This window comes from Saccoglossus kowalevskii, chromosome 1, assembly GCF_978046115.1.
Source record: "Saccoglossus kowalevskii chromosome 1, keSacKowa6.1, whole genome shotgun sequence".
NCBI classification, from domain to species: Eukaryota; Metazoa; Hemichordata; class Enteropneusta; family Harrimaniidae; genus Saccoglossus; species Saccoglossus kowalevskii.
The window spans coordinates 28960251-28978440 of record NC_140641.1 but is presented as its reverse complement, the minus strand read 5'-3'; the positions used below and the strand labels follow the sequence as shown (position 1 = coordinate 28978440).

General features: G+C 37.3%; 1 protein-coding gene across 1 annotated transcript; it reads right to left on the bottom strand.

The window, feature by feature from the left end:
- Positions 1–8584: 8584 nt before the first annotated feature.
- LOC146750828 (uncharacterized) lies at positions 8585–16853 on the bottom strand. Its single transcript, XM_085491001.1, has 14 exons — positions 16714–16853; positions 16202–16250; positions 15655–15720; positions 14901–15011; positions 14538–14618; positions 13811–13921; positions 13422–13523; positions 12657–12767; positions 12244–12345; positions 11477–11587; positions 11109–11159; positions 10638–10891; positions 9872–10158; positions 8585–8813 (listed from the first exon to the last, which is right to left on the bottom strand). Exons 1-14 carry the CDS (start codon positions 16780–16782, stop codon positions 8801–8803), a joined length of 1518 nt encoding a protein of 505 aa, XP_085347127.1. The 5' UTR covers positions 16783–16853; the 3' UTR covers positions 8585–8800.
- Between the last annotated feature and the right edge of the window lie 1337 nt (positions 16854–18190).

Genomic DNA, 18190 nt, shown 5'->3' with positions numbered 1-18190 from the left:
GGTAGCTAGTCCTGGCCAGCAGTTCAAACCAAAACTGCAGGGTGGCTCAGGCAATAAGTCCCTCGCTCAGGAACAAAACCATGGAGGATCAAAGCGCTCATGGTCTCCCTTTAAGGGGCAGAAGATGACTAGTGGTGGGAAATGTCAGAAGAAGCCCAAGAACCGTGGCTCTGGTGGACATTCTAGCATTTCTGAGGACCAGGAAGCCGTGAAGTCACTTTGAAGGTTTCGCCAGCTGCCTTGGCATGGCTGGTGGTACGATTCCAGCTGGAGTTAGGGGAGCTCTAGTTACAAACCCCAGTCTGCTTCTTACTGTAGGATTGTGCCTCAAGCAGCACACACCAGCTTGGCGCAGGAGAGTTTACGACCCCTGGATCCTCTTCGGTTTCCTTCTCCTCTGACTCCTTATCCTCCTTCTGGTCTTCCGCGAAGGACGAGGTCAAGACCGAGACAGTCTGTCAGGAAGTAGTCAGCCTTCTGGAGATATGCCTAGTGGAGAACCCCCATTTAGTTCCAGGTTCTATTCTCACACCTTCCTTGTTTCCGAAAGTTCGGGCAAGTGTCGTCCTGTCGTGTCCTAGACTTCAGTCGGCTCAACGGGTTTGTGGAACTCAATCGCTTCTGCATGGAAACATCAGCTTTGGTACTTCTGTCAGTGCATCGTTGGATTTGAGCGATGCACATCCCCATTCACCACTCATACAGCTGGTATCTCAGATTCCCCTCCCTTATGATTTGTGCATTGTGACCCAGCTGCTACACTGGTCTTCAGTTTATCTGAACTCATACTTCAACAACTGGTTATTACACAACCGAGACACGAAGGTGTTAGCAGAGCATGGACGCAAACGTTCTTCCACGAATTGGGCTTTTAAATGAATATTCAACCCAACACCGTCCCGCAACCTAGTTTTTCTGACACAAAGCAATGGCTTGTCTGCCCCTCTCAGGTGTGGTGCGACTCCCTTGCAGAGCTCGCCAGCCAACTCCTGTTGATGGGATCAGCTTCTATGCGCAAACTGATGCACCTTATTGGCAAAATGACTTAAGTTCCTCATTTAGTTCCGTCAGCAGCTCTCTGGTCTCACCCGATTCAGAGGTGCTTACTGGACCACAGGGTCCACATGCGGAACCTGATGTGCAGGATTTAATTGTCGGGCCCAAGCTCTAGCGACCCTCCCTTGGTGGAAGAACGCCCGGAACTTGGAAAGGGAAATGCCCCTAGATCTGACGACTCCTTCGCTGACTCTCATTACAGATGCAATTCCCCAGGGGTGGGGCGGACATCTGATGGACCTTCAATTCTAAGAGATGTGGTCGACCATGTATGCGGGCCACTACATCAATTGGCTGGAGTTGCAGATGGTCCTACTGTCTCTGAAACATTTTCATGAGGTCGCACACCACCACAGAGTCCTGCTTCAGACAGACAGCAACTCAGTAGTGTAATACATCAACAAGGAGTGGGGGGACACATTCCCCCACGTTGTCAAAGCTAATGGAGTAGATGCTCCTTTGGTGCCTGGAAAACCAAGTGAAGATATCGGCTCACCACCTGCAGAGTTTCTGCAGAGTTGTCCAAGTTCCTTGCTTCAGCACAGTCGTATGGCACCAAACGTTTGTACGAGTCCAGATGGAGACATCACCTTGATTAGTGTAACGGAAAGGAGATTGATCATCTCAGTCCCTCTATTAGCGAGGTAGCTGATTTTCTTTGATCAAGCAAAATCTATATGGACGATTCTTGGATATCGGTCAGTTTTGTTCCCAGTTTTATTGGAATCTGTGGGACTTTAGTAAGCCTCCCTAAATTGGGGATCTATCTTGAGGCACTCAGTCTTTGAAGAGTCACCTGATTGGTTGTATCCCAGGAATGGTTCCTTGTTGGTGAGTAGTTTTATAATTCTCTTGACGATTACTGCATTTTTGTGTCAAAAATGTGCATTTCAGCCGCCAGAGCTTCCCCACCTCTGCCTAATGAGTAATAAATGAAATTTATTATTTCCACGGATTTCTAGTAGATGTAATAAACTATTAGGGTTGTTTAACTAATCATACCAGAAATTCAGTGGAAACTGCTCACCTCCCCCACAAGCTTCCTAGCGGTTCGTTGTGGCGCACCAGAAACATTTGTGAAAAAGAAATTATACAGGCCTTGGTGCGTGATTGCCCTGGGGGAAGACCCTATAGGCGAGGCCTTTTTTCTTAGAGAATGTTACCCTAGGGTGTTCTCTGTGAACCAGGGTATATTCTCTAATAGTTTCTGTTTGGGGCTGTAATCTGTAATTAAGCCTAACGAGTAATAAATGAAATTTATTATTTCCATGGATTTTTGGTAGGTATTATTAGGTAAACAAACGGGTTTGTACAAACCTAATAATTGTACATTATTTTTCCTGCAGTCTTACAACTTTGGGAAGCCACCAACCAGATGATACAGGTGGAATCCGAGAGCATGTTGGCTGCTGCCAAGGGTAAGCAGACAAGACCACAAGCAGAGAAAATACAACAGCCAAAGTCGGCATCCACTGGTCAGAAGCAGCCAGAAGGCAAATGCTCCCAGGGGAGGGAAGAGTAGTGGCGCACCCCTCAGGAAGAAGATACCAGCTGGTGATTCCCCCCAAGTAGTGGGGAAGTGAGTTTGAAGGGGAATAGGCAAGCATTTTTGTTCCCTTAGCAGAGCTTTTCGAGTTTTACAAATCTAGAGGGGACTCGCCTCGGCGGAGGAGAGTTTGCAATGTAGAATGTAGAACCGCCAAATCCACATATCCCTGACACACTCAGATTGTGCCTGTGCATTTTGCCTGGAAAACAGTACATAATCGATCTCTGGACACTCCAGGTGGTGACACATGGTTCCAAAATCCTGCTGCTATCTCGGCCTCCCCATCGACTTTTCCCTCATTGGGGCATTGCCAGGGGACCCTCTTAAAGTGGAAGCAATCTGACAGGAGGTAGACAGTTTGCTTACAAAGGGCAACATACACAGGTAGAAGACCATGCAACAAGTCTTGGCTTCTACTCACACGATCCAGTTCTGGAACTAAGCAAGCCATATCAGTATGTGCTCCTTAATCTGTTCTGGATGGAGACACCAAACATGGTTTTACTCTTCGTGCACCGTTTTGATTGGTTAGCCTCGCTAGACTTAACGATGCTTAATTGCACATACTGATGCACCCAGCAAGTCACCAACTCCTTTGATTCGCCCATTTGGGCCAATTATTCAAATTCAGGGTCGTGACGAAAGTTTGCAGGGTAGTTCCCTAAACTGCACTGTGCAGCTGCCCAGTGCCCGGTCTCACTTATGGGAACTGGAGAGGCAAGTAACTCAAACCAAGCGATGCCTTACCCTGGTGGATGGCAATTACCAACCTCAGGCAGGCGGTTCCTTTGGTCCCACTTGCCACGCCTATGACTCTGATCATGAATTCCTCCCTCACAGGTTGGGTAGTGTGCTAAGAATATTGAGAATTGGGTTTGGGTCTTGCGTCCTGCAATGTCGACCCTGTTACCCTATCAGCAGTATGCCTTCACTATGTCACTATGGATGACACTGGCAAAGTAAGACACTGTTTTTCACTGGTCTTAGCTAAGTGGTAGTCATAAATAAAATTGTCCCGACATGGAACACCCTTCATTTGGAGTACTCCTTTATTGCTGGGAAAGGATTGACCAGCTTTGTTATTAGTCCAAGAAAATTGTTCAGCTTGGAATGTGCCTGAACCCCTCATTGGTATGCAAGAATGTAGGAATGTACCAAGAAAATCGTTTTTCTGTAGTAAATTGTAGTGTATTTGACTTATGAATGGTCAAAAAGTGCATGGAGATTTTATGAAAATGTGTGGATGAATGATGTCGTTTGGTCACAGTTGCGCAATAAATGATGGAACATTTTGGGCATAGCTATAAAATGTGTCACCGAAGTACTCACACGTGTGCATGGATTCCAATAGTTTGTGCTGTGAAGGAACTTCATTAGAAAATAAGTATTGTGTAATTTGTAGTGAGAATATATTCAAATACATTTATGTTTATGAATCTTGTTTCTTTTCAAAGTGTATTTATATAATAAAAAATGTTTATGAAAATGTTTTTATACTTTTTCGATCGATTGAATTCACAAATGATGAGTTATTTTGTCATACCATCACTCGAATTATGTGTTACGAATTTCTGATAATTTAGGCTTTGTGTTCTTGTGAACAGGGAGACATTGACTGGTGTACAGTGAACATTCATAAAAGCGAACATATTTAGAAAGTTGTGAAATCATGGTACTGTTTTGGCATTATACAACTTGCAGTTTCCTTTTGATGAATTTTATGTGACTGGCCGTGTTATCGAACTGTAGCATTATGTAAATCTTCCCGGGAAAATCTGCAAGCAAAGTTTAAATTGCCATTTTCATGCTGCGTTATAACCTGGAACTGATGGAGTCGTCATCTATGTATGCACAATTGTTCGTCTCATGTTCCCCAGCGCATTTAAAAATGCCTTTTGAATTTGGGTTACTTTGTGTGACTGACCGTGGTGTTTGTAAACTTTAGTCGAACTGTAGTAGTGTGTAAATTATCCACAACGTGGAGTTGCCACCGTCTCTTGTTTACCAACTCATTTAAATACGTTTGTATTACTTCACTGTTATAAATCAACTGTATTAGCTTCCCTCGAACATCCTATTGCCATCAGGATTATGTCTACTACACTCGGCGGTGTAGTGCGTATCGATCTTTTTGTATGACACGCACCCGAACCCGGAAATCGACGGCAAATTGGGATGGTCTCGTCACGCAATTTCTTACCTTGTTCTTGACCGCAGTACGCTTGGCTATAAACTCCTACATACCCACGCTTATGGGAATAGTGCATCGTGGGTAATACTGTATTGATCGAGGTGAAACAAACATGGCTGCCGCAATTCATCTTGTTCGACTACATCGCTCGTGTTTCTCTTTCTGTCTTAGAGTTCTCTGTTTTCTTTGATTTTTGTTAGTTCAATTAAACAGCGATTTGACTGTGGCCATGCATTTAGTCATTGTCAACTGTTTTTCTCGAATTGGTTGATTGTCATAGTAACATACGCTAAGTACAATTAAACGTCCCGAGTTGAAAAGTAGTCATTTTAAGGTTCAAAATAAATAAACATGATTATTTAATTTAGTTTAATTCCTTCAGTTAAAAATTGAGTTTCCAAAATAAATAATAACACGTACCCTCATGTATACTTCCAGTTTTCATTAGAACAATTCATTGATATTGCTTTTCTGCCTATTCGCCAATCCATTGCTCCAAAACACACCTTTAAATACGCTTTATTTTCCCAGCATCGAGATGGCTCTGCCAACTCTTGTTTTCTGTTTTGCTTGGAAATCCGCCACCTTTCATCGTCTTACTCTGCCCACAGTTCAAAATAGTCATTTTGATTGACCAGAGTCTATGGTGGGTAATCAAATTTAGTTTTCAATCCACCTACTCTTCTAGTTCATACCCATCATAGACACCTGGCCCCTCCAAACCACCCCACTTTCCGTAGCGATTGGCTTTAAGTCCCTGTATACAGAGAAAAAGGGAAGTGAACATAAGGCAAGATGGCTCTGACCTCTTGATCTTGGTCATGTGTTATGTAATGTGGAAGAAAATCTATGAGGTCATGGGGCTTACCCTGACCTAGATTTCTCTCGCCGTCATTTGCTGAATCACATAATAATGCTTGCAGTCTATGGTTGGTATGACTTAGACAAGAGGTGAGTTATTTTGCCTGAATCAGTCCACACCTAGACTTGTTATTAATAGATTACCCCAGGATTGTCTGGCGACTGTCTTGGTTTTCTTGTATAATCCTGTACAAATCTAGTTCGCTTCAGTTTGACCACTTCCATGATGACCAGATTACCCCAGGATTGTCTGGCGACTGTCTTGGTTTTCTTGTATAATCCTGTACAAATCTAGTTCACTTCAGTTTGACCACTTCCATGATGCCCAAGGAGTTGGGAGGGCAGGCAACCACATGTATCATACTTTAAAGCAGGGGTCCTAAGAAGGTGGTTACATGCTATATAGACTTCTACTATTGTCTTTACAAGCCAAATGCACATTGATATAGCTGCCGTTATTTTTAGCGCAGTCTGAAAAGGGGAGTATAGTTTATTATTACCGGCTTCCGTCTATGACGTCTCTAACATTTTCTCAGAAATTCTGCAGCAAATGAAATTTGGCAGGTTGATAAATAAGTCTCTACCGAATATGCACATATATTTTTTTCCAGATCTGAAAATCCTAAGTGGGTCTTTTTCATAACTTTCATCCAAAATTACCTTTTCCAACACCACTGAGAGATCAACTGAGCAAGCTCAGAATAGATGATTAGCTATCGATTTTAGTGATGTTATGACCTTGATCTGAATCAGTGACATATGGGTCGTACCATTACCAATTTGTAGAGGGGTGTCGGGGCTACATTTTGAGGGGAATTATTGTGATGATACTAAAAGAAACCCTGGTCCTGGTAATACACAAAGATCTGAATTAACAAAGAAGTCAAGTTGCTATTAAAGGTACATTAAGGTTCACTCATATTTATGAATACAGTTTCCTGGGCATGCATACATGTATGAGACATAGTTTGGTTGCACTTGTGTACTCTTGAGATTTTGAACTTGGGTCAATGAAGGTTTTCACTTATCAGTAAAACTCTAGATTAAGGGAAATCACTTGTACCCACATAAGACTACATATTAATTCAACTGTTTGCAGATGTTCCATGTATTTATTGTATTGTAAGTATTTTATAATTAAATGACTGGGTCTGTGACATTCATGTCTTGTTTTATATAAAGTGTGAAAATTAAATTTCTTAATTGAGACTTGTGAAGAAAATTAAAACAGACTGATGTTTACCTTATACTTAATAACACTGCAGGCATATATATATATATATATATATATATATATATATATATATATATATATATATATATATATATATATATATATATATTTATGAACTTTAATACGCAAAGTTATAAATGCATATACTTTAGCATGTGTCATACATGCATATGGTAGACGCTGCTTAAATATTAATATGGGAAATTTACATATTAGATTCTGGTGCACCTCAAGTAATTGTTGGTAATCATTTTGTACTATATGGCTAATTTACTGCAGGCATCTATATAAATATGTATCTATTCATGAACTTTAATACGCAAAGTTATAAATGCATATACTTTAGCATGTGTCATATATTCATATGGTAGACACTGCTTACATATTCATATGGGAAATTTACATATAGATTCTGGTGCACCTCAAGTAATTGTTCAGAATCATTTTGTACTATATGGCTAATTTACACATCAGATTGTGGCTCATGTACCACTGTAGTAATTTCTTGAGTATCTGTGCATGCACTAATAGAGATTGTGGCACATACACCAACACTATAAGGTCCATGAGCCACAACAGTGAGCCAAAAGACAGAACATAAGTGTTGAGCTAGAAAGTAATAGTCCCCTTGTGGAATTTGTCTGATACTCCACTTATTCGATGAATTTAAATTACAGCGAAAATCATTTAATTTGCATATTTATGATGTAGAACTTATAAAACAAATGATGTTTTTTTTCATTTGCTCGACATTCGTTTATAAATTGCTCAATAGACATGTGTTTTTTCTGTTTTGTTTTTTAAAACTGTTGTCTTTCAAGATGACAGTGCGTAACTGTTCATATAGATGATTGTCCATCTTCCATCCATCGCTTGTCAATAATTCTATTTTCGACTTCTTCTTGACAACTACCAACTATTCAATTTTTAGTATTTTTTGTAAAAATACTATTTAACTTAAAAACTACTAGCTCAATTGTTTTGAAACAACTGTATGGCAAAATATGAAAGTGACATGGATTCCCCCTGCTAATATATGTGCAAATGCTATGATTTGGACTGGGATTGATGTCGGTGATCAGTACTCTCGCACAGTGCATCTAATAGGTTGTATCTAATTCATGTATGTTAAAGGGCAGCGGTCGCCACGCCACGTGCATGTGTAAAATACAATGTTAACCACCCTTTAGGTTCTACCCCATGGTACAGGATGGTACATGATGTTATGAAACAGGTGTTTAATTGATGTTCCTACAAGAATAACCTGCTATGTACCCTTGTTCCAGGAATTATACTGGCGAGTAACGGGACAGGTTTATTACATGCCCGTGATGAACCCAACGTGGATTTGAACACCTACCAAAAGCAGAGAAATCGCGAAGCTAAGCTTCAAGCTAAGCTAAGCTAAGCTACAAGCTTCGGGTGGTACATGATCATGTCAGCTCTGACTAAACGTTATCCCACAGTTAGTGGCCATGGTTGATTCACAGTAAATCATGACCGATCATAATTAATCATGAAAAAAACATGGCAACTGGCGGCGGGGATCTCGACTCCCAATGTTATGGAACATAAGCAGCAATTGTTGAACTGTCTTGAAAGCATATGACCAATACCAATATTGTACTGTGATAAATTGCAAAACAGAAATAAAACTTAAAATAGAAATTTGAAAATTGAAATGAAAAATGAATTTTGAAACAAAATGACACTAAATATATTTATTCGAAATTAATTCAGAATGATCGATCAACCTAGGTTACCATACTTGAGGATATTTATTAGGTCAAGAAGCAAACACGAAAAACATAGAAGTCACTAAACGAAATTATATTCGAAAACGTAGTACAACCAGCAAATCTAATACATATGGTAATATGTTGCATGTCTACTGTGCAGAAGAAACCATTTAATAGTCACATCTGGAAAAAAAACAGAATGCGCAACATTGTAAATATTTAGATGATGTTGTTCCTGTTAATTGGCAACATACATGTAGTTGAAATGATAGCTCATATAATTAAATATGTTCATAACCAGTGAGGTCACGTAGCCAGCTAGTATGAATGTGTCTACTAACGACTTTAGATAGGTTCGCTATCATACACACATTCTGTCAAATTACTGTATTCAAATAAGGGTCAAAGTCATCAATTGGGTTTAGTTGACCAGTTTGTATGATGATCAGCAATCTCCCACAGACTTCGCACACTGGAAAAATGGTGATTGTATGACATTTGAAAAGTATGTCACACACTCATGGTATGTCAAGTACCACTATTTATGTTCCTGAAGTCCCAATGTGTAATACTAGTAGTAATTTATGTTCCCAGTGATATGATTATGTAGGTATAGCCGAGGTCATATTACATAGTAGTTTTTTAGGGGCAGAACGATGTCACAAATTACAACTGCAATTGCAATTTCGCTCGTGGATATACTATTTTCTCCTCCAGGGTTACAAACTCACACGATGCGTTGTTTTACATATTAGATTTGCCATATACGAACACTAAGCCTTTATCCTTCTGTACATCATTCCTATGTCACTTTTTTGGAAATAGTGTCAAGCATTCAATTTTTAATATGTTTAGCATTTAGCCTCGTTTTTGATAGTGGTGTTCAGTTTTCTTTTTCTAAGTGTTCAGTCAATGTAGAGTCAATGCATCTGTTAGAGTATATTTCAGGAATGTCATCCTTTTTTTGGCATTGCGAAAAATCATTACACTGTGGTTAATTGTCTCATCATGCTGTATGTTTCAATAGTTCAATTGTTTTTATGAGCTCTTGCTCATATTGGTAAATATCTAGAAACAAATCATAGGTAGTAGAGACATTAACTAGAGATAACAGTTTTTATTGTTTATTAGTTGCTGCCAAATACTCACTATCATGAAGTGAAAACGTATAATTTGGTATAACAATACAATAATATAATAAATGTATAATTTAGTAAAGTATAATTTAGAATTCAACTTACGTTTTATCTTTCATTTTCCAACTTTCTCCAAACTCGTCTGCATTTTTTGTCTCACCACCATCACGTTTTCTGAAGTCATTGTGAGAGTTGCCATCAGCATTACCCAACATACCACATATTTTACCATTGTAATCAGTACCCTCAATAGACACAGATAAGATGTGTTTCTTTAATGTCCATTTCAGAGTGAAGGTTGTCTTCTTTGAGGTGAAGCGCATGATCAACATGTTCTCAGTTTGTTGGATATGTACCGGCCTGGCTGTAGACACAGAATCTCCAATATTTCTCTAATAATAATGAGCGTCATTGTCATTATTGTTTGTGCAGTTGTTATGAGCGATCTAAAAATACTGCTTTCCTGTTGAGGCTTGCTGGCGTTTCTACAATATATTATCTGTAATGTACTGCTCAACAAGGTATCTTGCATCAGATTTGGCAATAATAATAATAATAATAATTTAACCATGGGCCATTTTTGTTTGTGTGCGCGCGCGCCTTGCGTAACAATCGCGGCTTCTGGAATATCAAAATCATGAATATGACAATGAAATATAACTTCGAAGCATTAGAAGTGAAACGAAGAACTATTGGAAATGGAAAACATTCCGAATGCACAACCGTTTACGAAATAACCATGTTATAATAACACAAATATAATATAGCTGTGGCCGATATGGACCAACATTTTTCTCTCTGAACCAGACTCAATATTTGCATAATATAATAAATAGTCACACATTCTACAAGTTATTTGCTACTAACTCACCGTAATCACATTCAAACCATTAATATGTACGGATTCTGTTCCAACTGTAATATTAATTTGGATTGCTCTTGTTCTGATGTCATCAGGAGTACTATCATCTCGGGGGGCAAAATTGGCAGCGACTTCAAATGCAGGATTTTGACTGCAGTCTTTAAACAGCATATACCAACATATTCCTTGAAATGAGTATGAATGACCATCGAATGTCCTCAAGTGTGGATCACCTGACAAAACTGGTGTTTCAGTTGTTGGTGCTGTTAATAATGATCATGAGAGAAAGGATTATATTTCATTATGACAAGGTAATTAAATATGTCAACCCGTTTATTTGTACTATAATAATTTATCTGGCGGATAATATTAGCTTACGTTACATTCGGTTTGAGAAATTTAATTAGACGACACTAATAACAGCAAGATGGAGATAGGCAGTTGAGACAATAAGAGAGTCAGAGAAATATGAACACTCACATGTGGTTGGTGGTGGAGTTCCTTCAGTTGGGGGTTCTGTTGTTGATGGTGCTGAAGAGCAATATAGAATACAATAAATATGTACAGGTAAAGAACATATACATTCAGTAGCCAAATATATTAAGCTTTACAAAATATTTAGAGAGATTGGGAGAGAGGGACAAAACAGATTGTTAGACAGTGACTTTATGTAAATTAAAGTTAGACATTTAGTTTTTTTATTGATACAAAATAATGTTTTGTGTGTAAAAATAGTTGTTGGAAAAATTAAAGTGACATTGAATAATGCAGGAAGGCAATCAGTGTCATATATGTCCGTCAGTGTTTAGTATTATTAATTCATTGATACAAAATAAATCAATTTATACCTGGGCAATGTTTGGAATAGTCATTACAGCAATCATTGTACGTGAAACAATCAAAGTCACACCAACATTTTCCTGAACTTTTTCCACCACAGCGGCCTTTGCATGATCCAGCTGGATTTAAGCAAAAATGATTTATCTGTAAATCGTCAGCAAAAAGTTATCATAATTTGTCATAACGGAAGTTGAGATGAACTCCTGCTGTTTCGATCTTCAAAACATCTAAAATGAACCAAAAAAGGGACAATTGCACACAACCCGTCCTTGGGGCAATGAATATTTTGACAATCGCCACAACTCAATTACGTCCAAGTACCTACCACAAACGATACACAATTGTGATATGTTGTATTGTGTATCGCTATATGAAGTATTGCATAATGAAATTCCATCAATGACTGTTCACTAGATCATATGTACCACTATACGATTTATCATTTTAAACCAGCGGCCACACGCACGCATTTACATGTATACTCATTGTGAATTAAATACTACACCGTTTTACAAAGGAACGCGTAAAGTCCATTAAAATGTTACGGAATAGACAAACATTTCGTGGGCTGCTAAAATTAAAATTTGAAAAAAATACATTTGAGTACGGAGACAACACTAATTTGTGATTCAGTACATGTATACCAAATGTAACTTGACCATTTCAAACCCAAATAAATGGAATGTGTCATGTACACTGATATTTATTGGTGATATGGAACCGACGTATAGTTGAATGGCTAACAATAGAGCTGATGAAACGAATTTGTACTCACTTAAATCCGGGGCAGGTGTTCGTGTGGTTTGTTGTTCAGTTGTTGCTCGTACAGTTGTTGTCGCTGTTGGTACATCTGTTGATGGTGCCTCGGTTGGTGGTACTGTTAATGAAAATGGTAAAATAATTTGCATATCATTTATAGACAGAGAAAGAGAGGTAAGGAAAAACGAGAAATAAAATGACGATAATGAGTGCTGAATAATTTAGATTATTGTTGGCAAGACCATAAGTCTTGTGAAATTCAACTTGTATTCAAAAATATTGTGTTTGGTTGTGTAAATTAAATAGTTGTATAAATCAAAATAAAATTTTTTGTTGTGAGCAAGTAAACTGACTTTGGGAAGACTAGAGAATAGTATGTCAGTGTTAAAAAATACTAATTTATTGATAAACAAATAAATCAATATTTACCTGGGCAATGTTTGGAATAGTCATTACAGCAATCATTGTATGTAAAACAATCAAAGTCACACCAACAGTTTCCTGAACTTTTTCCACCACAGCGGCCTTTGCAATTCCCAGCTTGATTTAAACAAAAATATGTGAAACAATCAAAGTCACACCAACATTTACCAGAACCGTTCTCACCACAGCGGCCTTTGCATGATCCAGCTAGGTTATGAAAAAGCTATAGCAGTGATTGTGCTGTAATTCGTCAGCACCATGTTATCATCATTTGTCATGATGGACGTTGGGAAGAACGTTAACTCCTGCTTTTTACGATCTTCAAAACATCTCAAATGAACCAAGAACAGGACAATTTGCACACAACTTGTCCTTGGTCCAACGGTATTTTGACAATCGTCAATTACGTTCCAAAACCTGCCACAAACGATACACAATTGGGACATGATGTCCTGTATATCGCCATATAAAATACTGCATAATTAAATTCTCCCCATGACTGTTCACTAGATTATACGTACCACTATCTATTATTTTCATTCAGCTTCCACACGTACATTTACTTATGCTTAACCATTGTGAATTAAGTTGTATTCCATTTTACAGTGGAAAAGATACAATCCATTAAAACGTTATAGAAAGACAACTATTTCCTAAGCTACTAAAATTAATATTTCAAAAACAAAATACATTCGAGTATGGGATAGCACTAATTGTGAGTCCGAATTTTTATACCAAATTTCATTTGATCAACACCTATATAGTACTCACTTAAATCCAGGGCAGGTGTCCGTGTGGTTTGCTGTTCAGTTGTTGCTCGTACAGTTGTTGTTGCTGATGGTACATCTGTTGATGGTGCCTCGGTTGGTGGTGCTGTTGATGAAAGTGATACAATAATTTGCATATCATTTATAGACAGAGAAAGAGAGGTAAGGGTAAACGAGAAATAAATTGACGATAATGCGTGTTAGAAATTTAGTCTTGTGAAATTTAACATGCATTCAAAAAATTAGTGTTTGGTTGTGTAAATTAAATAGTTGTATAAATCAAAATAGAATTCTTTGTTGCAAACAAGTAAACTTACCCTGTGAAAACTAGAGAATAGTATGTCAATGTTAAATAACACTAATTTATTGATAAACAAATAAATCAATATTTACCTGGGCAATGTTTGGAATAGTCATTACAGCAATCATTGTATGTAAAACAATCAAAGTCACACCAACAGTTTCCTGAACTTTTTCCACCACAGCGGCCTTTGCAATTTCCAGCTTGATTTAAGAAAATATATATTAGTGATTTTACTGTAATTCGTCAGCACCATGTTATCATTTGTTATGACAGAATTTGGGAAGATCTCCTGCTATTACTATCTTCAAAACATCTAAAATGAACCACACCCGTCCTTGGTGCAATGTATATTTTGACAATCGTGACAACTCAATTACGTCCCAGTGCCTACCACAAACGATACACAATTGAGACATGATGTCTTGTGTATCGCTATATGAAGTATTGCATAATGAAATTCCATCAATGGCTGTTCACTAGATTATAAGCACCACTCTGGAATTTATCATTTTAAACCAGCGTCCACACGTATATGTGCCTAATTTTAACCATTATAAATTAAACAGCACTTCATTTTACAATGGAACAAGTAAAGTCCACTATAATGGTATGGAATATTTGAAAACAAATGTTGCGGAGTACAAGACTGAACTAATTTATGATTTAGTACTTTATACCAAATGTAATTTGATCTACACCTATACACTATTGCATGACTATACCTATACGTATGTACTCTGATATTTATTGGGGATATGAAACCGATGTATGGTTGAATGTCTAATAATTGAGCTCATGAAACGAATTTGTACTCACTTAAATCCGGGGCAGGTGTTCGTGTCGTTTGTTGTTCAGTTATTGCTCGTACGGTTGTTGATGGTGCCTCAGTTGGTGGTGCTGTTAATAAAAATGATAAAATAATTGGCATATCATACATATTTAGCGAAAGAGACGTAAGGACGAAGAAACTGAAAGGAAATGATGGTTATAAATTCAGTTCCATTGTTGGGAAGACAATATGTCTTGTGAAATTTACGCTGTGGTCAGAAAATGAGTGTTTGGTTGTGTAAATCAAATAGTTGTAGAAATCAAAATAACATTCTTAACATTCTTCAAGTAACCCACCTTGTCAATGTTAAATAATACTGATACTTTGTTACAAAATAATGTAATACTTACCTGGGCAATGTTTGGAATAATCATGACAACAATCGTTGTATGTGAAACAATCAAAGTCACACCAACAGTTTCCCAAACTTTTTCCACCACAGCGGCCTTTGCAATTTCCAGCTTGATTTAAAAAAATATATTAGTGATTTTGCTGTAATTCGTCAGTACCATGTTATCATTTTTCGCCATGACAGAAGTTGGGAGAAAATTGTGCTGTTACAAAACATAAAACATCTCTTTGGTGCAATGGAGAATCGTGACAACACAATTTCTTCCCAGAGTCTGCCACAAATAACACATAACTGTACCATATTGATTGTTGTATCAGTATAGAAAGTATTGCACAATGAGTTCTTCTCTACATGTTAGAATATACCACTATGTGGATTTCATCATTTAATACCAACTTCTTCACACACACTCACTTACTAACCAACTGTAATCATAATTATATTATATCTATATTATATCGTGTCAAATCTATTTTCATCCAAATTCTGTCGTGTCGAAGCCATACAATCGTAAATTAGTTTTTCATGCATTGTCATATAAAATATTTAATATTGAAATTCGGCCCCATGACAGTTTACTTGCGTAATCGCCACAAACCAACAACAAGACTAATAATAGATATAATCTCCAAACGATCCTACATATAGCAGTGTATTTGATATATGTGCGTGTGTGTGGGGGGGGGATTGTGTGTGATATACGACTGATGTGCATATGAATGACAAACATTAAGACCGGTGTTTATACTCACTTAAATCCGGACTGGGTGTCCGTGTGCTTTGTGATTCAGTTGTTGCTCGTACAGTTGTTGGTGGTGCTGGTGGCAATAACAATGGTAAAGTAATGATTAGATTAACAAATATATCTTAGTTTTAAAAACAAGTTATTTAGCTGTAGATATAAGCACATTATAAAGAAAATATGTTGCTACTAAGCCGATATTTTTATATATCAGTTGCGGGTAATTATATTATCACTTTTCTCATTGACGACTTATTTTCAATGGGTGTGATTGGTACACGTGTGTCCAAGGTCTATTTTCACAATTTAACGACCACCATATCGTCATACCTAAATACTAAATATCTAAATTTGTTAGTGAATGAATCTCGGTCAATAGAATTGACCTTCCCATTGAGTCTGTGGCACACTCACCCAAGGTTGGGGGTCGACCCTTTTTGGTGTTCAGCCTAAGGTAGTATTTGAACTTGGGTCTACCAATCTGAGTCTGATGCGACAATTATTATGCTACCAGTGTCCGCTTTATCATGCCGAAATACTGATAAATGTATACTCACGCATACTTGTATATGTTCGCTTTGAAAGTGTCCTCCCGTTGGCCAACCTCTGTAAAATAAGAAATGTTATTTTAGAAGTAGCAATTATATTTAGGTCTTTGAACCTGATATAGCGTGTCAATACGCATCCCCTGGAATCATGCTTATTTCATGCTTATTTATTCTGATTGTCGTTTAAAATGTTAATTACAAATTTATTAACCAATATAATCTAACGTGCGTCACCAAAAATTAAACACATTTGTAGCCTCATAAGCAATCACAGAATACCGCCAACTAGCACCACCACCACCCATCATTATCACCCAAATGAATATCATGTACATGCATAATAAATGGCAAAATGCTAGGTGGGATATCAGTCGTATTGGGCACGTTGGCTATTTCCGTTTCCTAATATAATTGTTCACCCAACAATGTCTGATCCCAAAAACCATATTGATAAATCATGGTATTGCCATTAAACAAGTATTGGGATTTCATACAAATCTGATTTATATAAATAACCGTACGATTTCTTGTGGACGAGCAGCTACCAGAGTTGAACTGGTCACTGAGAGAAGCAGTAGTACCCGCAGCATTGTTGTAGTTGTAGATGACTATGGAAATGCCCTCTTCTTCGAAGGCTAAACCGATATAGGGGATTACCAAGTATATGCATCAAAGCTAATGCATTTGCTTGTCATCTATTGGACACAAATATATACTGCATTCGCGCATGCGTATGATGATACATTGATATTTTACTAATTAACCTATTATTATAAACAGAAATGTTGTGCATCTTGATATGTTTCTCATTAGTTTAATTTGGATGTTGAAATCCTGAAATAAAAATAGATGTACTAGTTTGTAAAAAACAAACCTAGCTTAATGTTTTGTGTCAAGGTAAAAGAGTATAAACCGTTTGTTCATTTGTTACTGATATTTGGTGAAACGAAACATAGCTGGTTTAAAAATAAAGCAAAATGCCTTTTGTGATTGTCAGACTGTTTCAGACTGTTCAGACAGTAATAATCACGTAATCAAGATATTCTTATTGTGTTCTAGCACGAACGGTTACAAATATGAACAAAGTAAGGCTAAGCCTCAGCATCATGTTGTAACGCTTCATTCGATAATCTGGTGCATAAGGGAGCTTTAGTAGCAGTATTGTGCACCTTCATTTTGTCATTTTAATCTTGTACGAATGGATCTTTCAAACAGCATGGATTCGCAGTGGTAGTTGTATTTAAATGTATAATATATTATTTTTATTAACAAGAGAACACCGTCCTTATAACGCAACACCTTAATGTAGGCAGCAGAGTTGATCGACATTACATATCTGATAGAAATACAAATTATTGAATAATTAATAACACAAGTATATGTAGCAGGAATAAAAGGTTAATTGGAGATCTTTAATTATTTGTGTTTGCAGGCACAAGTATAATATCTGTCCTCATAAGTAACATCCTAGTACTACAAATACAAAATAATACAAACAATCTCAAAAAATATTATAAGCAGACTGACCACAAAGTATATGTAATATGTGACGTCTACACTATCGCACAAACACGTAACGGCCGATTGTAGCACCACGTAAATACATTCTTTGTGACCTGATCCTCATTCAATTTAACTTATAATTGTACGTTTCCGTAGAGATGATTTTTTCAGGATTCATTCAACATTTGGGATGGAATCAAACAGTATCAGCTTTTTGAAGCCAAATTAAAATTAGCAATTACAGCGCATTTGTTAAGTTATCTGTGTAGTATATGTATTATTAATCGCATAATGAACCACATTAAAGCGTAAAAACTAACCGTATCATGAAAACTAATCGTATCATGAAAACTAATGTTATAATGTAATTACTAATTGCATACATGGGTGTTTGAACATATATATTAATGGGGACATTTTAATTTTGATGGATGGGACTTTGTGATTTTACAGTTGTATGTATTAATGACTTGATTTTAACCAGGGCTGTACATT